Source organism: Leptodactylus fuscus, chromosome 2, assembly GCF_031893055.1.
Source record: "Leptodactylus fuscus isolate aLepFus1 chromosome 2, aLepFus1.hap2, whole genome shotgun sequence".
NCBI lineage: Eukaryota > Metazoa > Chordata > Amphibia > Anura > Leptodactylidae > Leptodactylus > Leptodactylus fuscus.
The window spans coordinates 217,193,951-217,218,583 of NC_134266.1; the positions used below are offsets into that span (position 1 = coordinate 217,193,951).

General features: G+C 43.4%; 1 protein-coding gene across 4 annotated transcripts in view; it reads right to left on the bottom strand.

The window, feature by feature from the left end:
* The window catches only part of KMT2D (lysine methyltransferase 2D), a 108,007-nt gene that overhangs the window by 24,276 nt on the left and 59,098 nt on the right, over positions 1–24,633 (bottom strand). For 3 of the 4 annotated variants that reach the window (XM_075265554.1, XM_075265552.1, XM_075265555.1), the window contains 12 exons: positions 24,156–24,382; positions 23,504–23,577; positions 21,537–21,587; positions 18,373–20,142; positions 18,113–18,286; positions 17,820–17,968; positions 12,852–14,734; positions 12,436–12,559; positions 9,971–10,058; positions 8,594–8,660; positions 8,003–8,235; positions 1,689–7,463 (listed from right to left, as the gene is read on the bottom strand). In XM_075265554.1, the coding sequence (XP_075121655.1) occupies positions 1,689–7,463; positions 8,003–8,235; positions 8,594–8,660; positions 9,971–10,058; positions 12,436–12,559; positions 12,852–14,734; positions 17,820–17,968; positions 18,113–18,286; positions 18,373–20,142; positions 21,537–21,587; positions 23,504–23,577; positions 24,156–24,382 (10,615 nt within the window). The remainder of the gene's footprint in view (positions 1–1,688; positions 7,464–8,002; positions 8,236–8,593; positions 8,661–9,970; positions 10,059–12,435; positions 12,560–12,851; positions 14,735–17,819; positions 17,969–18,112; positions 18,287–18,372; positions 20,143–21,536; positions 21,588–23,503; positions 23,578–24,155; positions 24,383–24,633) is intronic. The other variant, XM_075265553.1, reaches the window with a different exon arrangement.

A 24,633-nucleotide genomic window follows, 5' to 3' on the forward strand; every position in this document is an offset into this window, starting at 1 on the left:
TTCTACAGGCTGAAGTTGGGGAGTCTGAAGAACTGCAACAGCTCTGGCTAGGTTCACACTGTTGGAGACTCTGGTGCAGAAACCGCTGATAATCGGTGTAGAGAAAGGAGGTTTTCTCCACTGGCTTCAGTATAAAAACGCTAAACACCAGCAAGATCCCATTATAGTCTATGTAGTCTGCGGGTATCCGCTGTTTAAAGGGATTCTACCATTAAAATACTTTTTTTTCTAATTACCACATCGGAATAGCCTTAAGAAAGGCTATTCGTCTCTTACCTTTAGACGTGGTCTCCGCCGCGCCGTTCTGTAGAAATTCCGGTTTTAACCGGTATGCAAATGAGCTCTCCGCAGCAATGAGGGCAGGCCCCAGCGCTGAAAGACCGATGAGCGCATCCCCATTGCTGCCAGAGAGCTCCTTCCTGCGCCGCCTCCTTCTTCTGCAGCAACTCCGCCTCTTCTGGCTTCTCTTGCTCTTGTAGTTTGATACAGGAGCATAGAGAGGCCACCCCAAAATGGCCGCTGGCCGGCTGCTGTATTGAACTGCAAGAGCGGCTACCCAAAAATGGCCGGCGGCCATTTTTGGGTAGCCGCTCTTGCAGTTCAATACAGCAGCCGGCCGGCGGCCATTTTGGGTTAGCCGCTCTTGCAGTTCAATACAGGAGCTGGCCGGCGACCATTTTGGGGTAGCCGCTCTTGCAGTTCAATACAGGAGCTGGCCGGAGGCCATTTTGGGGTGGCCTCTCTATGCTCCTGTATCGAACTACAAGAGCAAGAGAAGCCAGAAGAGGCGGAGTTGCTGCAGAAGAAGGAAAGAGCTCTGGGCAGCAATGGGGACGCGCTCATCGGTGTTTCAGCGCTGGGGCCCGCCCTCATTGCTGCGGAGAGCTCATCTGCATACCGGTTAAAACCGGTATTTCTACAGAACGGCGCGGCGGAGAGCACGTCTAAAGGTAGGAAACGAATAGCCTTTCTTCAGGCTATTCCGACGTGTTCATTAGAAAAAAAAAAGTAGTTTAATGGTAGAATCCCTTTAAGTGTTTGTCTCACAGTCATTTGGTTTCACTCGGCGAACCCAAACATTGAAGGTCTGTGCGCAGAGGAGAACCTAGTCTCTGACACTCTCTTTTAATCCAGTCTCCAAGTCTCTTACAATGTTTGTAGTCCTTGCTCATAATCCTTTACCTAAAAGTGTGACGTTTCTGCATCAGCAAAAACACTTTCTCAATACAGCAAAAGTAAACAAGATGTAAAACATCTTCTTAAAAAGACAAAAAAATTGTATGGTGTGGCACTACTCTTACTATAGTAACAAGACGTCACTTCGTGTTGATGCTTGCCGCACATTTTCAGAAGAATACAAGTGAGGACAACAACCATATGATCAATTTGGATTAACACCAGCGTATGTGAACACAAGATCTAAACCTCTTGTTACTCTCTGAATATTTGTGGAGGAGTCAGAAGGGAAACCTGCAAAACTCAACTCCAAAGTGCGGCAGATGTTATATTAATTGATATTAAAAAAGTTAATAAAAGGGCAGGTTCATATGGGCTGTATACTTTGACCTTTGTTGTAGAAAACCTGCATATTCTGCATCGCCAAAACCACTGCTGGTGGCCTTATGTATGTACATATATAAATATGTATTCAAGGCATGCATTAAAAAAAAAAATTACGTTTGACATACCTCTTTAACACAAGGTGCAGTTTGCAGTTTCTGCTCCAAAACTGTCAACTTATTGTCAATATGACCATTTATGTCTGCATGTATGCCATCTGAAGAGCGCTGGGATGCAAGCTGTACAGTCTTTGCACGCAGCAGTTTCTGCAGGAGGAGATGTCCAGCCTCTCCTTTGGCTGCAATATTCTGTGACTCATTACTTGCCTCACATTTTGTGTCCTCACTTCCAGAAATACTCTCTTCGACAGATCCTTCAGGAAGCTTGGCTATTTGAACCCCTTCCCCGTTCTCAAGGGAATCGGCAGAAGCAGTTTTATTTTCTTGTACAGTCTGATCTATTTCCATGCCATCGTCCTGAGTGGAAGGGTCTCCAGTCTCACTGGAGAAAGACTTGCTACCAACTTCAACAAGAGATTCACTCTCTTTTGACTCCTTTGTGGGATGTAGTGGTTCTCCTGATGTAATATCAGAGGAATTCTTTACTTCATCCATTTTCTCACCCTGGGAAAGTTCAGGTGTGGCAGTAGTGGACATAGAGTTTTCTGTGGATTTCTGTATTGGGTTGAGTTGAGCAGATTGAGCCATTGTTGAATCCACAGAAGATTGTGTAGCATTTCCTTGCTCGCTGAGGGATCTGGTCTGACTTTCCGTTTGTGAGGTTGGTGCAGCTCCAGAACAGGCAGGTAAGGATTCAGAAGGTTCTTTCTTTGGTTCCTGCAGCTGCAACTGTGCTTGCTGCTGGCGTAGCTGCTGTATATGCATCTGAAGCTGCTGCTGTAACTGAAGCTGTTTCTCAGGTGGCTGGTTGAGCATTTGTTGCTTCAACTGCAGAATGTGCTGCACCTGCTGAATCTGATGCGGCTGAAGCTGTTTGTGATGCGGCATTTGACTCTGTTTTAGCGTCTGCATATGCTGTGTCTGAACCTGAGGCGACTGCTGCTGGATATTCTGCTGCACTTGAACTAAATTTTGCTGTAACTGAATTTTTGCGTCAAAGGATTGCTGTGTGGCAGTCTGCAGCGCTGGCTGGTGAAGCTGCACCTGACCAGGTTGTTTCTGATGCATCTGTTTTAACTGCATCTGCTGTATTTGGTTATGTTGATGTGCCATCTGCTGAATCAGTTGAGAATTTTGTGCAGGCATTTGTTGGTTCAGAATTTGCTGAGCAGCTTGCACATTTTGCAGTTGTTGAAGCTGCATCTGTGCTTTGTTTTTGATTGCAGGCTGCATTTGCATGTTTGTGGGTTGTACTTGCCGACATTGCTGTGACACTTGAGATGTTTGAGTTGGCAAGGTTTGCGGCTGATGACCTTGCAGTACTGACTGTGAACTCTGTTGTAAATGAGACACATGTTGTACCTGCTGGAGCACCTGCTGTGGCTGTTGCATTTGCTGCAAATGTTGCTGAGCAGGGCCCTGCTGGGGCATCACTTGAAAAGAGGACGATTGTTGTCCTGCTTGCAGCTGCACCTGCTGAGATTGCTGCTGATCAGATTGCTTTGGATGTTGCATCAGACCAAGTTCCTTTTGCTGGGGTGAGAGTTCAGTTGACTTTGCATCCTGTGACTGGTCAGTGTGTTGACCTGTCTCTTGGTTTTCGGGATGTGGAGACTCTTGCTTCTCCTGTTCTAGTTTTTGTGATATTTGAGGACAACTAAGTGATGGGGACTCACTCTGGCTCATTTCATTTTGTTGATTTACAATTTCCATTTGTGGCGATTGTTGTATTGCTGCTTGACCACCTGGTAAATGCTGCTGTGCTTGAGACACAGCTTGCTGCGTGTGTGGCCCCTGGGGTTGTTTAACTTGCTGTTGCGTTAACTGTGTTTGCTGCAAAATCTGGTGTTGTGTCTGTATCAACTGTTGCATTTGCTGATGTTGTGTTTGCTGCAACTGCTGCTGTATTTGCTGTAACTGTTGTTGTATTTGCTGTGTCTCTATCGAGGGCTGTGTTTGCTGAGCTGTCTGCAGCTGCTGCTGTTTTTGCTGCAACTGTTGCAGCTGTTGTTGTTGCTGCACTTGTAATAGTTGTATCTGTTGCTGCTGTGCTTGCTGTAAAAGCTGCAGCTGTTGTGTTTGTGGCAGTTGTTGAACTTGCTGTTGGAGTTGCACTTGCTGCTGTTGAGCATTCTGCAACTGTTGAAGTTGTTGAGTCTGTTGTTTACTTTGTTGCAACTGCTGTGTCTGCTGTTGCTGCAGTTGTGGAAAATGCAACTGTTGCTGAGGATTCTGCGGAATTTGCTGCGTTTGCTGCAGTTGCAGATGCTGCTGTGCAAGGTGCTGTTGATTTTGCTGCTGTTGCTGTAGGGCTTGCTGCAACTGCTGTGGACTCTGTTGGACCTGCTGCTGCTGAGTCTGCTGCAACTGTTGGAGCTTCTGTTGTTGTTGAGTCTGCTGCAACTGCTGCTGAAGTTGCTGCTGCTGAGTCTGCTGCAACTGTTGGAGCTGCTGCTGCTGTTGCTGAGTGTGCTGCAACTGCTGCTGCTGTTGCTGAGTGTGCTGCAACTGTTGGAGCTGCTGCTGCTGTTGGAGCTGCTGCTGCTGAGTGTGTTGCAACTGCTGGAGCTGCTGTTGCTGAGACTGCTGGAGCTGCTGTTGCTGAGTCTGCTGTAACTGCTGGAGCTGCTGAGTCTGCTGCAACTGCTGGAGCTGCTGCGGAGTATGTTGCAACTGTTGCTGAGTCTGCTGTAACTGTTGGAGCTGCTGCTGTTGAGTCTGCTGCAACTGCTGCTGTTGAGTCTGCTGCATTTGCTGAAGCTGCTGCTGTTGTGGGGTCTGCTGCAATTGCTGTTGTGGAGTCTGTTGCAACTGCTGAAGCTGTTGAGTTTGCTGCATCTGCTGGAGTTGCTGCTGCTGAGTCTGCTGCAACTGCTGGAGCTGCTGTTGTTGCTGATTCTGCTGTAACTGTTGGAGCTGCTGCTGCTGCTGCTGTAGTTGGTGCTGAGACTGTTGTATCTGTTGGAGCTGCTGCTGCTGTTGTGTCTGCTGTAACTGTTGAAGCTGCTGTTTCTGTTGAGCTTGTTGCAACTGTTGAAGCTGCTGCTGCGCCAACTGGTTTATTTGTTGTTGCTGAGTTTGAGGCACCTGTTGTATTTGCTGCAATTGTTGAATTTGCTGCAACTGTTGGACAGGCTGCTGCTGTTGTATTTGCTGTAACTGCTGTTGCAACTGTTGTAGTTGCTGTTGTGTTTGCTGTAGTTGTTGCTGCACCAGTTGCAATTGCTGGAGCTGCTGAGGAGATTGTGGTAACTGCTGTAGCTGTTGTCGAGTCTGCTGTAACTGCTGAAGCTGTTGCTGCATGTGTTGTAACTGCTGAGTCAGCTGCTGCTGCGCTAAATTCAACTGTTGTGGCGCTTGGACCTGCTGCTGTATAGGAGTTTGTTGCAACGACTGTGCTTGTAACTGATGTTGCTGCGCTTGAGTCATTTGGTTTTGATGTAATTGTTGCTGACTCGCATGCAATTGTTGCTGCTGCTGTTGTTGTTGCTGCTGCCGTGCTTGTTGGAGCTGCTGTGGTACCTGCTGTATTTGATGTTGTACTATCTGAGGCTGCGGCAACTGATGTACTTGCTGTTTAGACTGTTGCATTTGCTGCAGCTGCTGTTGACTCTGGAGAGGCTGTTGTAACTGATGTTGAATTTGTTGAACTTGTGATATCTGTTGTGGCTGTACCTGTTGTATTTGCTGTGCTTGTTGTATCTGCACTGACTGACTCTGTTGGACTTGTTGCAACTGTAACTGTTGAATTTGTTGAGGTTGCTGCTGTATCTGATACTGTGGTGCCTGTTGGTGTGTAGATGATACTTGCTGAGGCAATCTATATTGAGGTGGAGGCTGATGGGTCATAAGTCTTAGTCCTGAAGCAGTCTGAGATTGCTGGCCTGAAGCAGTCTCCTGATGTTGGGTAGTAGTATATCTTCCCACTGGAGATTTCAACACAGAGTTCTGATCAAGTTCAGCAACTTGTGGTGTTTCTACTGTGGTTTCTGATGAAACTTTCTGTGTAGTTCCAGAAGGATTTTCCTCAAAATTTGGCTGCACTTGTTCAGTTCCTGCCTGCCGAACCTGGAAAACACCACCCAAAGGCGTCTGACTTCCAGAAGTACCATTTGGAACAGCAGCATTCGAATGTGAGGGTTGCAATGGATCCTGACTTGTAGTCTGTCTAAGAGCTTGACTCTGAGCTTGTTGGTGTCTCTGAATTAGAATAGCCTGTAACTGCTGCTGTTGTTGTGGTGTCAAATGCCGCAGTTGTGGATTCTTTGCAATAATTCCCTGAAGTTGAGCTCTTATGTGAGCCATGAGCTGGGTGTTTTGTAAGGACATCAGGTTAGAAGCATATGGAGTCTGCTGACCACTTAGTGTTGGTCTTTGTTGTCCTAATGTATTGGGTAGGTGCTGTCCCAAATTATCTTTGGCCTGCTCATTGGCCTGTGTCTGTACTGGACTTTGGCCTACAATTCTCTGTACCTGGACCACATTTTGTTGCTGTGAAACTGCAGCAGAGATGTGTGGATTATCCTGACTAAGAGGATTAGGGGTAGTGTTTTGCACCTGATCTGGCCTGAGCTGTGTCCCAAGACTTTGTACGCTTGGTTGTTGTGGAGACCGCATACTATGGTGTGGCTGTCTTACAGTCGGTTGTAACGGACTGCTTGAATCATATAAAGCATGCTCTTGATCAGAAGATTGGTTTAACTTTTGGCTATCGTCTGCCATTAATGGAGGTTGTCCATCTGTATCTTGGTTCAAATTATGACTCATTTGTTCCCGAGATTGCTGCTCACCAGCTTCTTGGATTCTTGGGCTGCTGTTTGCCTGTTGAACACCTACTTGCTGTCCTTGCGTTTCCGTATTTTCATGAAGTAAAGAGCCCTCACTCAGGTTTGCATCCTTTGTAGACAAGTTTTGCTGTGAGTGAATATTTTGAGGATGACCAGATAGGTTTATAGTCGCAGACTGAGCTTGCGCTGTTAGAGTCTGTTGCCCTAAAGTATTTCCTCCTTGACTTAACACAGGCTGCTGTTGGAGATGTGTCATGCCAATCAAATTCTGTTGAGATTGTGGCAACACAAGTTGAGGCCCAACAACATTCTGTTGTGTCATTGGCGACTGACCCAAAACTCGCTGCTGCTGTTGACCAATTAAAATATGTCTTTGTTGGGCTGTGTGATGTTGCAAAACAGAGGACTGAGGATGACCCATAACAGTCTGAGGAACCTGGGAGGAAGATTGTTGCACCACCAATCCATGCGAGTTTCCAATCAACCCATGCTGCTTGGCCAACATTGCTTGAGATAAGTTACTCTGAGGAGAAAGTGGAAAATTCTGGTGCTGTTGTTGCTGCTGTTTCTGTGCCAACTGCAATCTCTGTTGCTGAAGCTGACGTTCTTGAATCATCCTCTGCTCAGCAGTAAGACCCTGCAGAGCCTGAGGCGTCGAATAAAAACCACCAGATGTTCCAGGAAGGACTGCATTATTTCCCTGAGCTTGATGCTGCTGGGGTATCGACTTGATATAAGAAGCTCCATGCTGTGTTTGCATGGCTAACCCTGGCTGCAGACCACGTAGATTTGCTGCCTGTGCAACAAGCTGGGTGTGTGGCAGAGAAGATGGAGGCTGAATGCCATGTCCACCAACAATTGAACCTGGAGCTTTGGTCAACACCCTGGAATTTTGGTTTGGACTAACTGGAAGTACACCACAATTTTGTTGTTGCTGCTGTTGCTTGTTTCTGTATTCAGTCATTAGGTTTGTATGCTCCTTCTGTTGCTTCCGAACCTAAAAAGAAGACGGTAAATATGTTTAGCTATGGAAAAAATAAATACTTTGCAAAGGCGGAAAGGCAAAGAATATAGATAAGCAATGAGATCAAGCACACATGACATATTGAAACCATAGACAGATTATGACTGGATTTCAAGGATTGTTTTTTGTTTTTATCAAAAACCAGGAGTGGACTAAATACATCAGGAGGAAGAGCACCTCTCCTATATACTTTTCGACTCCTTTATGATCTACAACTGATTTTGGCTTCAAAAACAGCAGCCAAGAACTTAAGCAAAACCCCTTTGGGTGCTATTACACAAATACTGAACATTCATCAAAGCTGTCAGGTGGTAGCAGCAGGTGCTAATGCTTGTGTAATAGCAACCAAAGAAACAAATAAAATGCTACTGTGCAAAAGCACCGCAACAATACATATACCTGGTTATATTACCAACGGCTGTCAGTTCTGGCTAAAAACCCAGCAAAAATTAACAGTACTCAAAAGACAAAAACTGAATATGTAAATTTCAAAAAGTGTTTTACCAACATACCTGGTCCAACTGCTTCTGGATTTTGCTTTGTTGTTCAGTGACTAGTTTTAACTTCTCTGCATCAGCCTCTGGAAACTCTCGTCCAGCTTTCTTGGCTGTTCTTTGTTTTGCACACAAAGCTTTGCGGGACTTCCGGTGTACACCAATTTGTTCTTCCAACACTTTCAATTGCATTTGTAAGAGCTGTTGAGTGTGAAAAAGCCATTCTTCATATTGACGATGGTCTGCTTCATCTGCAAATTTGTGAAAGATATGTTAGAAACAATCAACAACAAAGCAGATTCTAAGCTTTGAGCAAGGACCATATTACACCCGCCATGGAACACTGTCTTTGAGATAAGTGTTCCCTCAAACGTAACGCAGAAGCCTCCCATAAACCACTAGAATTTATGTTGGCTTTTTGGGGGTGTTTAAAGCAAAGGTATCACAGTGATCTGCAGTAGCCTTACTTTGTTGTCGGAAACTTATTCTACAACATCTTTTAAATGAATGTGTGCAGAATTACGGGAAGAAAGTTTTCCCTCTGAAAAGGTCACTAGAGCAGACTTTAATAATAGAGGGGTACTGGGAAAACAGAGAGTCAATACATACTGATCACTCCCTGGACAAATGCAGGAGGATTGGGTCGAGGCTGAGTTGGGTCAATTGGAGTCCTTTCCTAAAGGGGGAAAAAAATAGATTAAAAAACTTCATAAAAACACACAACTTAATTGACATTGCTGCCTCAGGAAATTGTAGCCACTGAAATTTATTTTAAAAGGAGTTATGTGACGAAAAGTATTTATATATCTTATAGTGGGGGTTTGGCCGCTGAGGCCTGGTTAACATCTGCGGTCGGTATTCTGTTTGGGGGGTCTGCATGGGGACCCCCAGAATGGAATACCGAACACATTTACAAGTGGTGAGCAATGAAAGCACACAGACCCCATACACTATAATGGGGTCCGTGTGTAATCCGCACGAGTCACGCAGAGAGAAAAGTACTTTATGAACTACTTTTCTCTCCGCATGTTCCGTGCGGACACCGTGCAGAAAATATATGGACCCCATTATAGTTTATGGGGTCTGTGTACTTTCATAAGCTCACCACTTGTCAATGCGTTCAATATTTCGTTTGGGGGAGGGGGGGGGGGGTCGCCATGCGGACTCCCCAAACAGAATACCAAACGCAGATGTGAACCAGGCCTGAGATCAACACTGATTCCGAGAGCGACATATACCCTTGAAATGTGTAGGTATGTTTTTGACTACAATCCCATGGATGGGTTCTTAAATGGGAATTAAGTTTCATTTTATGAAACATCTTTTCATCTGGTGCAGGAAGAATTTTATTCTTTTTTGAAAAAGTGATTTAAGTAAAAACTTTGGGTCCAATGTTCTACATTTTCTGTGCACATACAAAGGATGATACTGAATTTTGGTAAAAAAATGAATTAGTCCGTTTTTATACATCTGCTAATGAGCTTCCGCCATGCACCAGAAGTGTCTCTATGTACTGTCTGCTCTATGTGTACGTATAGCAGAGGCTGCTGTGCTGATGGCTCATCTCTTCTGTACATACACATAGAGCAGACTGATCACAGACACTCCGGTGCACGGTGGAAGCCCATTAACATATGGATAAAAACAGACTTATTCCAAATCTACTGAGGCAATGTACATACAAAAGGTAGGTGTGGAATAAAGACTATGCAAGGATGTGCTTATCTAAAAATGACTTTTCCCAATGATAGAGCCCCATTAAAACACAGTTAGAACTGATAAATAAAAAGCTACTACCTATTCTGAAAGAGAAATCAATTTCATTCAGCTGGCCTTAGAAAATGTCAAGTAAAGAACTGGAACATATCAGACACATGCAGTGGCAGAAGGATTCATTTACTGCGACGTGTTACTGTACATATTACATATGCTTCAACTGGGCAGTGACACGTTTAAATCAACAAATAGATACCACCAAAAACTTACTTGAGCAGTTCCAGTACCAGGACCCTGGGTGGTAGAATCAGTGGCTCCTGGAACGCCAAGTCTTTGAGCAAGAAGAGAAACCTGTTGCCTAAATAGAAAGACAAACAATATCTGAGTAGTACTCGGGAATATTGCTTAAAGTGAGACTATTATTATAAACTTCATGAGAGATAGTCCTGGAAGTGGATTAAAAATCTGTTACTGATGATGCCATTATCCATGTCTATATCCTGTTCCCACAAAACAGTTCATAGCTAATACCAACATACAAAGGGGGACCAAAAAGTTTCCAGAATGAGGCTGCTGCGCACGCAGTTTTCGAAGTATGCGATTCTGCAGCTAGTTATTTGTTCAACTACACCTTCTCAGTCAGTGTGCCAAGAGGCGTTGATGCGGAAGGTTTAGTCTACCCACAGTGAATTTTCTTGAAAAGCCGTTTTGTCCAGCCGTCGTTTTTCTTTCGAAATGTGGCAGTCTGGTGATTGGTTTTTCCACCACAACAATGCCCCAGCTCACATCGCCACCTCGGTGACTACTTTCATGGCAAGAAACGGCGTGGCTGTCTTGCTCCACCCACCCTATTCACCCGATATGGCTCCCAGTGACTTTTTTTTATTCCCACGAATGAAGAGGAACCTCAAGGGGAAGCGTTTCGCCGACGTGGAGGAGGAAAACGACGGAGGCGCTTGCACACATCAAAGTAGATGAGTTTAAAAAATGTTTTGAATAATGGCAGACGTGATTTGATAAGTGTATTGCCGCTAATAAAGGAGAGTACTTTGAAGGAATTTTGTACAAAAAAATAAATACACGCTTCAAAAACAACTTTTCTGGAAACTTTTGGGTACCCCTTTCGTACACCTTCCAGGACTTTATTCTGTGAGGATGTTGTCACCACAGGTCCTGAAATCTGCACCAACTGCTGTTGATAGCAAAGGGGAAGCTTATGGCGGCATGGGAAACCGATTGTGAGAGCCAATGGCTAAAGAGGTCACACTGTGATCATGTGATGAAGTTGAAGGCAGGATAAGTAAAGGTACTGCATGCAAACAAATTGAGAAGATGGTCTTAAAGACACTATAAAATAAGTGTGTGTGTGTGCGTGTGCACGCGCGCATGGGGGAAATCACGAAGCGTTCCTTTAAAAATCCATAGGACAAGTTAAAGCACTTACCAAGCATTTTCAATCTACACTCACCGGCCACTTTATTAGGTACACCATGCTAGTAACGGGTTGGACCCCCTTTTGCCTTCAGAACTGCCTCAATTCTTCGTGGCATAGATTCAACAAGGTGCTGGAAGCATTCCTCAGAGATTTTGGTCCATATTGACATGATGGCATCACACAGTTGCCGCAGATTTGTCGGCTGCACATCCATGATGCGAATCTCCTGTTCCACCACATCCCAAAGATGCTCTATTGGATTGAGATCTGGTGACTGTGGAGGCCATTGGAGTACAGTGAACTCATTGTCATGTTCAAGAAACCAGTCTGAGATGATTCCAGCTTTATGACATGGCGCATTATCCTGCTGAAAGTAGCCATCACATGTTGGGTACATTGTGGTCATAAAGGGATGGACATGGTCAGCAACAATACTCAGGTAGGCTTTGGCGTTGCAACGATGCTCAATTGGTACCAAGGGGCCCAAAGAGTGCCAAGAAAATATTCCCCACACCATGACACCACCACCACCAGCCTGAACCGTTGATACAAGGCAGGATGGATCCATGCTTTCATGTTGTTGACGCCAAATTCTGACCCTACCATCTGAATGTCGCAGCAGAAATCGAGACTCATCAGACCAGGCAACGTTTTTCCAATCTTCAATTGTCCAATTTCGATGAGCTTGTGCAAACTGTAGCCTCAGTTTCCTGTTCTTAGCTGAAAGGAGTGGCACCCGGTGTGGTCTTCTGCTGCTGTAGCCCAACTGCCTCAAAGTTCGATGTACTGTGCGTTCAGAGATGCTCTTCTGGCTACCTTGGTTGTAACGGGTGGCTATTTGAGTCACTGTTGCCTTTCTATCAGCTCGAACCAGTCTGGCCATTCTCCTCTGACCTCTGGCATCAACAACGCATTTCCGCCCACAGAACTGCCGCTCACTGGATGTTTTTTCTTTTTCGGACCATTCTCTGTAAACCCTAGAGATGGTTGTGCGTGAAAATCCCAGTAGATCAGCAGTTTCTGAAATACTCGGACCAGCCCTTCTGGCACCAACAACCATGCCACGTTCAAAGGCACTCAAATCACCTTTCTTCCCCATACTGATGCTCGGTTTGAACTGCAGGAGATTGTCTTGACCATGTCTACATGCCTAAATGCACTGAGTTGCCGCCATGTGATTGGTGGATTAGAAATTAAGTGTTAACGAGCAGTTGGACAGGTGTACCTAATAAAGTGGCCGGTGAGTGTACATTTCATATGGACCATAAAAGGGGAGCAAAAACGTAAGAATGTTACATACCTGTTAATGCCAGGATTGACGGCTATGCTACCTTGTGCCATCACCTTTTTTATTCCCTTCAAAGCAACCATTTTTGCCTTTGCAATTGGATCTATAATGTCCTCTGCAGCAAACTTATCAAGATCTGCAGTTTTACAAAAACAAAAAAAAAAAAAAAAGTTAAAAACACCCACACATAAAATAAGAGTTAGAGATCTATCCATCTATATAGAGAGATCTATATCTATCTGTATCTATACACACACAAACACACACATAAAAAATGAAGCTAAAACCATAAATTGAATGACATTTAACTACAAAAAATTAAGCTTTAACATAAGTTAGAATTATGTAATTAAAAGAGCAATATATATTTATTTTATACACAGACCAGACACCACTTTTCAGAAAGACCATAAGATCTCAGTACTTACCTGTGTCAGGGAAAAAGTTATTGGTCAGCTGCTGCTGTTGCATAACCATCGGCTGCTGCTTCATGACCATTTGTTGTCCCATTATTGGCTTGGGAGGGTGAGCTTGCGGTTGGGGTCCACTAGCTTGTAACAAGTGCTGACCACTAAGCAAATTACTCTGGCTAGCCGAAACATGCATGGGAGACTCTAAGGTGGCACTGCCTTGCACACCAACAAGTCTTTGCTGCATCTGTTGTTGAGAAGTCAAAAGTTGTTGTGTAGAACTCAATGCTTGATGTCTAGGCACAATTCCAAGTCCTACAAGGTTTGCTTGGTGACTTTCCGGTTGAAGATGAGGTCCTGGCTGGTTGGACATCGCAGTACTGATCATTGGGTGGGATGGGGTACTTTCTGAATGCTGTGCAGAAAGTAGCTGCTTTTTCTGTTGTTCCTTTTTCTCATGTTCAAGAAGGTCTTCAATAAGAAGAGGAAGCTCACTAGCTACAAGAGAGCTCTCCATTTTATCTAAATCATCAGTAGGAGAATGGCGGGAACACTGCAGACCTAGTGGTCCTTCATCTAGCTCAAACTTTCCCAAAATGAGGCTACCTGGATTAGCTGCAGAAGAAGAATCTTTGTTTGGGAAGAGGGGTCCACTCTGGTTTACTGGTTGGACAGAGTTTGAAGTAACTGTATGCAGGTTAGCTCCCGTTTTCAACAAGCTTGGACCAAGAGAAGCTTTCCCAGAGTTATGAGGCATTTCATTTTTAATAGTAATGGAATTGCTAACAGAAAATTGACAGGTGTTTGTCTTTAAGTCACCGTCTTCTAGCTTTGGTTTTAAATCCCCTGTATATGCAGAATGCTTTGGCTCCTCACTAGAAGGAACCTGAGATGTGTTACCACCAGCAGAAAGATGTGAACCCATATCCAGTCTCATGTTGCCTGGTAGTCTATCTTTGGTCATTTCCAAGTCTTCATTAGCTTGTTTTGGAAGGCTTTCCTTTTTTGCCTCCACAATATCTGGCTCTAGCTTAAGCATGGCCTCTTCTTCAGCTTTCTCATTTGCAGACTCAACTAAGCGCAAGTGTTCATTGAAGATGTCTTTTTTATCACCTGTATCTAATTCTGGGTCTGTATAAGCAAGAAGATCAAATTCATCTCCATTTAAAAGATCATCTAAATGGGGGTCATTTGTTTCCAGATTATCAAGATTGTCCAAGTCATCATCTGCTTTAGCAACGTCAAGGCTTAGATTAGCCAGATCATCATCTTCCAGGTCTTTATGTGTATCAAAATCGACATCTAGTTCGGGTGGATCCTCGCAATGGACTTTCCCACTTGCAAGGCCAGAAGCTGGTCCTTCTTTAGAACTTTCAGTGGGAGGATTGGTTTGTGAAGGAACATTACCTTGTTGCTGCGTCATTTCTGTTGTGGATGCAACTTTTGTTTGTATGGCCTGTGAGATGCCAACATTTCCTGTATGAACAGATGCGGGCAATGTTTTTTGAGGCTGCATTAAAGGACTTCTCATTACAGGAACCTGCAATGGATTTCCGTCCCCTCTCAATACCCCTGCTATTACAGCCGAACCATCACCTGGCACATAGAAGCGAGGCCTATTTTGAGGACCAGGTGTTGAAAAAGGAACTCCAATAGGAAGTTTTTGGCCATGATGGCGCAATTCAATATAAGGTGCTCCACCAACAGTGACCTGATCCCCAGGAAATGGCAGACGAACTACACCTCCAGTATTCACTGTTGGGTTTGAAGGTGTCCTATTGCCTTCTGGAAACCGAACTGGTGCCAAAGTCCTTTGTCCTGTGACTGGCGATTGCCATACATGCTGTTGATCAGAAAATGATCCCCTTTGATATAAACCTTGAGTTCCTTCAGTAGAATGTCTAAAACGTTTAAAAAAAAACAAAAAAAAAACAAAAAAAAAACTATATTATATTAATAGATATTTAAAAATAAATAAATTTATATACAGCTTAAAAAGTGATGGAATAGAAGATCCTGTATGACAGTAATGTAGCTTGAAGACAACAGGTTACAATTAGTTCCTAACAAGTGATCTATGAAAAATTCAGGGGCCATGGCTCCAAGAGAAACATCATTTTACAAGACACAGATTCAAAGGATTTGTACTCAATAACAAATAAAAGGCACCAGAACCCCTTTGAGGTTCAATAGGGAACACTGAAAAGGGAACTTGTAATACAACAATCATATTCTATTTTGCATACAAAAATCCAAAATGAAAAGTTGCTCCAGCTTCTCCATCAAGTCAAACAACATGCGATGAATCATAGTTAATAACAGGATGCACACTCCAAACAAAAGATCTTCGATCAAAAGGACCTCACCTGATCCTAAACATATATGAGCAAGGAACTCAACTGATGTGAAATGCGTATTTTTATTTGGAGTGCACATCCCGTTTCACCTATAATTTAAGATAACATTTGGACTTTGAAAAGCTACAGGAACTTTTTATTTTGTATTCCTACATGAATGAACTCAGGCTTAGTTTTTGGACTTTCTGCTTCTGATGTTACATTGCATGTGAACTACCAGGGTGATGTGAGGTGATCTCCATTGTTTGTGCACAGTATAGGCAAAACAATTCACAGTACACAATATTTGTATTAAATTATTAATTTAGATAACAGGTAAGATTTTTCCACAGTTAGGGCTAGTTCACACGGGGACATGGACGCTGATTTTGACAGCGGATTTCGCGGCCAAATCAGCGTCCATACAATGTATCCCTATGTGAACTGCTCGCTTTTTTTTTTCTGCTAGCTCGCTAGCAGAAAAAGAAGCGACATGACCTATCTTTCGGGCGGAAGCCGCTCGCGATGAGCCGCGGCTTCCGCCCAGCCGCAGCGCCCTCCATGTCGGCTCATTCATTTGAGCCGACAGCGGAGGTGAAAGCCGCGACCGCGATGGTCGCGGCGGGAGCAGTTCACATAGTGTGGACATTGTATGGACGCTGATTTGGCCGCAAAATCTGCTGTCAAAATCAGCGTCCATGTCCCCGTGTGAACTAGCCCTTAGAGAGCATCTCCATGCAGTCTGCTTACACTTCTTCCAGGGTTTTTATGTGCGGTGTACTTAGGGGTTCTGGACTGGTTTTGCCTCCAGGTCATGTGAGGAGAAACAGCACCCAACCCCGAGTTGCTCCATCTTCTCCCTCCTCTGCCTGTGCCGTGGACGTTGGGAGACTATAGTAAAGCCATTCCCCATAGCACAGGTGACTACCTGTTAACATGATAAAAGCAGTGAAGCAACTTGGGGGTCAGGTGTTATTTCAATCATGTGAACTGGGGTCAGAACCAGCCTAGAACCCCTAGGTATGGTGCCTAAAAGCTCTACAGGAAGTGTAAAAACACTCCCTAGAGAATTCCTCCAAGTGTACATGAACGTCTAAACAAAATTGTTCGAATGCAGGATTAAAGCATGAAATATGGCTGGCTCCTAGATCTGTCTCAGGTTTCCTGTCAAACTATTGTTTTAACCCCTTCCCGACATGCGCCGTAATAGTACGGCGCGTGTCGGGTCTGTAACTATGGCGACCGCCCGGGAGCCGGGCGGCCGTCATAGCCGCCGGTTGTCTACTGCTTCAAGCAGTAGACAACCGGCTCTAATGCCTCCGATCGGTCCCCGGACCGATCGGAGGCATTAACCCCTCCGGCGCTGCTGTCAAAGGCGCCATTTTCCCGGCGGCGCATGGGCGCCGCCATTTTGGCAGGGATCGCCGGCTCCTGGAGCATGCTCCAGGGCCGACCCCCCGTTGCCATGACAGCCGGGAGCCTTGTTAAAGGCTCCCAGCCGGTCTGCAAATTCTCTCTTTTGCAGGCTGGTGTATACAGCCTGCAAAAGAGATGATGCTTTTTTGCAATGCATTGCAATGCATTAGCATTGTAATGCATTGCATTAGTGATCAGACCCCCTGGGGTTCAACACCCCTAGGGGGTCTAATAAATGCAAAAAAAAAAGTAAAAAAAAAAATATAAAAAAATATAAAAATTATTAAAAGTTCAAATCACCCCCCTTTCCCTAGAACAGATATAAAAGTAGTTAAAAACTGTGAAACATATACATGTTAGGTATCCCCGCGTCCGAAATCGCCCGCTCTACAAATCTATACAAATATTTTTCCTGTTCGGTACACGCCGTAGCAGGAAAAATAGTCAAAAGTGCCAAACCGCCGTTTTTTCACTGTTTTAATTCTGATAAAAATTTGAATAAAAAGTGATCAAAGCAATAACATTTCCCGAAAATGGTAGAACTAAAAAGTACACCCGGCCCCGCAAAAAAAGACGCCCTATGCATCCCCGTACACCTATGTATAAAAAAGTTACGGCCGTCGGAATATGGCGACTTTTAGAAAAAAAAATTTTTTAACACCGTTTTGGAATTTTTTTTAGGGGTCAAAATGTAAATAAAACCATATAAATTTGGTATCCCTGGAACCGTACCGAAACACAGAATATAGGGGACATGTCATTTTGGCTGCACAGTGAACGCCGTAAAACCAAAGCCCGTAAGAAAGTCGCAGAAATGCATTTTTTCTTCAAATCCACCCCATTCTGAATTTTTTTCCTGCTTCCCAGTACATTATATAGAATAATTAATGGTGGCATCATGAAGAAAAAATTGTCCCGCAAAAATTAAGACCTCATATGACTCTGGGAGCGGAGAAATAAAAAAGTTATGGGGTTTAGAAGGAGGGGAGTCAAAAACGAAAAACGAAAATCAAAAAATGCCATCGGCGGGAAGGGGTTAAAGACTGGAAACTGATGGGCTTCGAGAGAACGAAAGAAAAAAAAAAAAGAATTTTTGTTGACGCATGATGCTGGATTATGCAAACTAGACATCCTCATACAGAAGGCTGTCATCTAGACTATATTCATTCAGCTAGTCTGTGTGTAGGCATGATTGATATACAAACCAGTATAGTAAATAAGACTTCACGCCTACCTGACAGAGCCATCAACAGAAACAGGAGATGGAGAAGGTAAAGGTGTATTCAAACGTTCCTCCTGCTGAAATGATGTTGAAGCCACTACTTGTCCTGGAACTTTTGCAGCACCTGAAGTAGCGGCGATGACTCCAGAGCCCCCTTTTTCCTGCACAAAACAAAACACAAACTTCTGTTCAAATAAAACTGAATGAATTCTGGTATAACAGCCATATCTTTGTTACACTTAAATATGTCATTGTTAGTAACATATAGTTAAAAAATAAATCTATAGATATTTATGTCATCTTACCTGCGTTGTAGGAAACATTACTACACGTCCTGATTGATCATAGCCCTGTCCACTAGGATCTCCACTCCATCCAGTTTGTGAAGTATTCATAGCTGCTGCAGCCGCCTCCTTTTCCTGTCTTAAGGTATTTCTCTGGATCTGTTGCCTAATAAGGAGTTCTCTTAGTCTTTGACGCTAAATGAGATGAAAGATTCAACATTAGTAACATTTATTCTATATAATTCTACAACAAATCTAACTTTATAGAAACACACACACACCTGTCTTTGTTTCTCTTGCTCAGACTGACTTAGGTTACTTAGAGAAGCATCAGCTGTTCCTTGAAGATCTGGTACATCCCTTCCAGTAGTGCCAAGAGCGTTTGGAATAGCAGCAATATCTTCTCTAGGTTTTTCTGCCGGAGAATTAAGCCCTGCACGCTGGTTAGCGGCTGGAGACTGATAGGGTGCTTCTTGGGGTAAAACTGAAGGAGGTCGGTGTGGAGACTGAACATAGGCTTCTGATGTACTGCTGTTTCCAGAGGAGTGTGGACTGCCTGCAGGGTGGAAGGAGGAGGGGGTGCTGTTGCTTGGAGAAGTGTAGATTTGTGGCTTGTTTGGGGTAAAATGGCTGTTCACTGAATGGGTGGAGGATGCATGCGGCTGATGGGAGGGAGAACTTTTGACACCATCTCCAGGAGAATGAGGAAAAGTAAAACATAATTGATTTTGAGAACTTTGATAAACATTTGCCCCTGGAGAACGAGCAAATAAATTTTGCTGTTGGCCAACTTGAGCTTTTTGGTGAACATCTATAGATTGTTGGTAGTTTGTACTTGCGGCTGTGGAGTGAGAAAGCTGTGCAGTGGTTTTAAAACCAGTTTCTATCATCTGAGGACGGGGAGGTTTATGAGGTGGGGCAAATGGATCTCGTGATTGGGGCCTGGAAGGTGGACGTGAATATGGGTCTGGAGATTGAAATCGTGGAGTAATAGGAGAAGGACAAAATGCTTCAGTTGACAATGGTCTAGGGGTCAGAGGGGAATGAGAGCTTCCCTGGGATTGTGGACTTGTTGGTACACGAGTAAAAGGGTCAGAAGGCAAAGGGCGGCTTGACAAGCAACCTTCCGAAGGCTGAGGTCTAGGAGTTAATGGAGGCTGTGAATAAGGGTCATTGTAGGAGGCTGCTGAAGTCTGTCTGTACATTTCTGAATGATGTTGAGGCGATGTCATCTGTGTTTGCATATGCGTTTCCCTATGTGATGGAGCAGGACTATGAGGCTCTAACTGAGACATGCGAGGGGTCAGGGGTGCTTTGAACACATCACATTTCATCTCTGATGCCCCATCAGAACCAGCACTGTGTGGAAAGCCAGGAGATCCAAGTGCAATTTCTTCCTTTTTTATTTGAAGGAGAACTCCATCAGTTTGTCTCTTGGCGTCACCATAACGCGTAGGAGACAACATGGTTTCAGGTTTGCTGGAGGACTCATTTGGTTGAAAAGATCTTGAGCTAGGGCTCCCTATCAATGAAAGGTTATCGAGAGATCCGGTTGGATATCGTGGCTTGACAAATGGCTCTGGTTGATGAGGAGTGGTTGCACGGGAAGGCTGATATTCCACACATGGAGCAGCAGTTTGTGTATTCAGTGCAGGTTGGTGCTCTGCCCCAGAAACAGTCTGAAATCCCCCAGCTGAAGCTGGTGACTGTGTCAAGGAAGACGGATATCGAGAGTCCAATGAATATGCAGGAGAACTAGGAAAGTGCTCCTGAGATGGAGACTGCGGAGGCAATTTGAAGAAAATGTCAGTAGAAGACTCTGCTCCAGGAGTGCCTGCTGAAGAAGGTTTCAGAAACAAGTCTGAGGAGGTAGACATTGCAGAGCCACTAGACATGTATACATCCTGTCCTGCTGAAGCTGCACTTCGGTAGTCATGGCTTGCTCCAGACTGTGAACCAGGATGCATGGGAATTTGAAGCTGAAGAACTGGGCGCTCTGCTTTTCGTACACCTTCCACTTTGGCCTGCTTGTTGATTTGACTCTCTGCTTGCTATAAAGACCAGAGCAAAAAATATACACGTTAAGTAGAATGCATACTTGTATAGATGCTATATGATGTAATGTGGACCTATTGATGTACATATTAATACGTTGAACAAATCAATTAAATTAAACCAGGTTCACATCTGCATCGTTGGAGACTCTGCTGCAGAAACCACCAAAAATTGGAGGAGAGAAACGTCACAAAGATGACTTTTTTTATCTCCCTTCTTTTTTTGTCTGCACCACTTTCAGTATGAATACTGCGGATACCATTACAAGACAATGAAGTACGCCAGTGGGGGGTGGAGAGGTTCAGATAATTGTTCATATAACATGGCGGTACATATCTGAGTTGTGGTGTCTACTTCAGCTGCACATAGCCAAATATCCAATAAAGAAAGGAGAAAACAGGAGTGGCATTCTCTTCCTAAGTTAGTAAAACGGGCAACACCAATAACCAGAGCAAACTGCGGCGGTCCGTTTGGCTCACACCATGCCTCTACAGATGCAAAACAGACCGTTTGCTCTGGTACCGGTGATGCCCATTTTACTCACTTATAATAAAGCCTGACTTTCAGAAAAGAGTGCCATTCCTGTTTCTCCTTTCTATACTGGATATCATTCCTTCACTCCATTCTCATTCTGAAGACAATAAAATGGCCAGTGTGAACTCTGTGTAGAAACTTTGCCACTGAAAAGATTTTTTTCCCCTTCCCAATAGAGAAGCAACTGTGGACGTTTTATTGTGTGTCAGCATTATCCTTGTAAATACCACGCAATACTATTTTACACTGCTCTGCTATGTCCTACTGACTGTACACTGTGCTACTGAAAGAAGAAAGAAGGGTGCAAGCTGCCAAGCAGAGAGCAGGCAGCAAGAAAGCAAATAGATGAGTGCTGGATCTATGTCAAACTGCAACACAGTCAGCTATATAAAGGATTAGCAGACTCTAAAGTACAATAGGAAATATCTGATGGACAACTTATAAAACTGAGCAACTTTCTATTTAAGAAGCAAAGAGAGACCTGAACATATACATAAGCAATAATGAAAGTCTTGCGGTATATAAGAAAGCAGATACACATGTTCTTTACATTTTGTCAAATTAAAATTACCCATGTAGTTCTGGTCCATGTCCACAAACATCAATATATATGTATGTATATATATTTTTTCACCTATGTGTATGTCAGCATAAGAAAATTAAATAGGGGTTTTTGAACAACATTATGAACTCCCATCAGGTTTTCCCAAAAGATGGGCACATGATATTTATCTACCTATACAAGCTATAAGACTAGATTTCAAGGGTTAACTAGTAATAGATTACTATACGAATAGGATAGGATCATACCTAAACTACTCGAAAGTTTAGTTAACATCTAAAAGCAGTACCCTACCTTCTGTACCTTGTTTATACGATGTGCTGCACGATTGTCTTTGGCCTTTTGCTGCAAGAAACAAAGTCAAAAAGGAAAACGTAAGAGCTGGTCATCTTCACATTTTAACAAATTTCACACGAAAATAAAAGTTTAAGCATGAGAATTCAAAATAAATTTTTCTATCAGGTGACTTCAGGTTCCAGAGATGTCATTTTTAACCCCTTAAGGACCAGGCCATTTTTTGGTTTCGCATTTTCGTTTTTCCCTCCTCACATTTCAAGAGCCATAACTTTTTCATTTTTCAGTTCACAGAGTCACATGATAGCTTATTGTTTGCGGGACAAATTGTACTTTGTAATGGCACCATTCAATATGCTGTGCAATGTACTGGGAAGCTGGAAAAAAATTCAGAATGAGGCGCAATTGGAGAAAAAATGCATTTGCGCCATTTTCTTATGGGTTTAATTTTTACAGCATTCACTGTTTGGTACAAATGACATGTTACCTGTGTTCTACGTGTCAGTACAAACGCGGTGATACCAAATTTATATAGTATTTGAAATTTTTTGATACTTTTAAAAAAATGATAAAGTTTGCAAAATAGAAAAAAAAATTTGTGTCATGTTCTAACACCTGTAACTTTTTCATATTTCCATGTATGGAGCTGGTTGTGGTGTCTTTTTATGCGGGACAAGATGACGTTTCTATTGATACCATTTGGGGAAAGATCCGATGGTTTGATCACTTTTTATTCAATTTTTTATAGGAGGCAAAGTGTTGAAAAAAAACGCTTTTTGGCTGTTTTTATTTTTTTTGCCGCTACGCCGTTCGCAGTACGGGATAAATGTTTTAATATTCTAATAGTTCAGGCATTGTGGAGCGCAGGGATACCTAATATGTTTATGTTTAATGTTCTTTAATTACTTTTATAGCTGATCTAGGGAAAGGGGGGTGATTTGAACTTTTATATTTTTTTTATTTTTTTAATACTTTTAAAAACTTTTTTTTTTCTTCTGTTACATTTATGATCAGACCCCTTAGGTACCTTGAAACCTAGGGAGTCTGATCGCTCATACTATTCACTGCAATACTACAGTATTGCAGTGAATAGGAAAATCGCAGCACTTCTATTAGACGATGCCTCTGGCATCGTCTAATAGATCTAGTGCAGAGACAAGCCTGGAAGCCTTCAATAGGCTTCCGGCTGTCATAGCAACCGATCACCGCCCTCTTGTGACGTTCAGGAGGGCGGCGATCGGCGAAACATGGCGGCGCCCATGCCGCCGGCGCCGTTTACACACTGCGGTCACGTTTGACCGCAGTGTGTAAAGGGTTAACAGCAGCGATCGGCTCGGGCACCGACCGCTGCTGTTAGTGGCAGGTCCTGGCTGTATTATACAGCCGGCATCTGCCGTGTATGGAGCGAGCTCAGCGTGTGAGCTCGCTCCATACATCCACATGCGACCCATGACGTACAGTTACGTCAAGGGTCGCTAAGGGGTTAAGTCTATCCAGGGAATTTGTAGCACTTTTAAAAACAGACTTTCACTTCAGACCTTTCACATTCTGGGTCTAGAAATGTATCTGCAGCCTCTTCACACTTTGCTACCATTCAGGCAGGTGATACTCCTTTTAAAGTTCAGGCCATTGAAAGGGTTAACTGACCCATTAAAGTTGGCGATTGTGTTAGCAAACTTATAAAGTGACAAATACACTAGATGACCATGATTCATGCTCATTCATAAAATGTTAGGATGTTATATGGAATTATTAGATCCATTTTCGTTTTGTCCATGATTTACTTTTTGCTTTAAAAAGAAGCCACCTGTTTTGATCTAGCCATGAACCCTTTACGTTATGTAACTAGCTAGTGTCTCCCTCTACTGGTGACTGCAGGCAGGCATAATACTAAGCAATGTGGATGTAATGTCCTACAGTGCTGGCTCCTGTTGTGGAAACAAAGATAAAATAAAATTAACACTCACCAAATAAGGAGCTTTGTCTTGAGCCGGTACTTTCCTCCACAGTTTCATGATCTGCTTGCAGCGACTCGACCAATCTAACAAGTCAAAAGAGTAGATTAGCTTTAAGGCATTCTTTTATTTAATGTTACCATTTAGGATACGCTGTTATGCACATGTACATGAGGAGAAATACCATTTTTGTAAAGTAGCTGCCATACATTGTTCACTGTAAGAAAAGGATAATCTGCTCCTATAACCATCTATCACACTCAAAAACAGACCCAGGAACATGCAGTATATATAATGTCTGATGCGGAAACTAAATAGAAACCTTTCTTCTGTAAGCTCCTGCACTTCCTACTCACTCCCCCCTGTCCATAGACTTCTATAGATATGTGTAAATTAAGTCAAGTGATCTGCAGTCTGTCTTAAGACATATATAGCAGAATTTTCAGAGTGAAAGGCAGAGGAAGCAGTCTGATAAGAGCAGAAAGAGCCATTTCTCTACAAGATATAAGTTCCTTATATTTGCCTGTACTAATCTATTCATTTATGCACCGTTTGTTGTAGCCACAATCCATATTTAAACAGTGACTCCATCGCAAAGCCACTCAACTTCTTGACTTGTTTGTATAATGCTTTCGCTGTAAAAATGACATCTGTTACAACTCACCTGGATAGTCCTTTTTAAGGTTAGGGAAATTTTTATTTGCATAAAGCACAGGAGAAATAGTAGAAAGTTCCCCCAACTCTTCATCTTTTTCCCAACGTTGCAGGCTGCGCTGGTTGTAGGAAAGACCATCATTTTCTCCCTCTGTAGTAGGTGTGGTGGGGGTAGAGGCTGTAGTCAATGAGCCGTCAGTGTCACAGTGCTCAGGACTAAACAAACCACCCCTGTCCCTATGTATAGAGAATTTAAAAGCGTTACCAGATTAAAATAAAACTCATCAACCTCTCAATTTTCATTTGACTTACACAATCTGTACAGTGTAAAGTTAAGGCTACACGTCCATATGTTGCAATGTGGCAAGACTGCAAATGTCACGCTGCCGGTTGCAACTAATTATAGAGAATGTGGTCAAGGAAAAAAAGAATCCAGCAGGACCAGATTTGTGCAAAATGTCAGGTCATAGCAACTTGAGGGTCGTAAT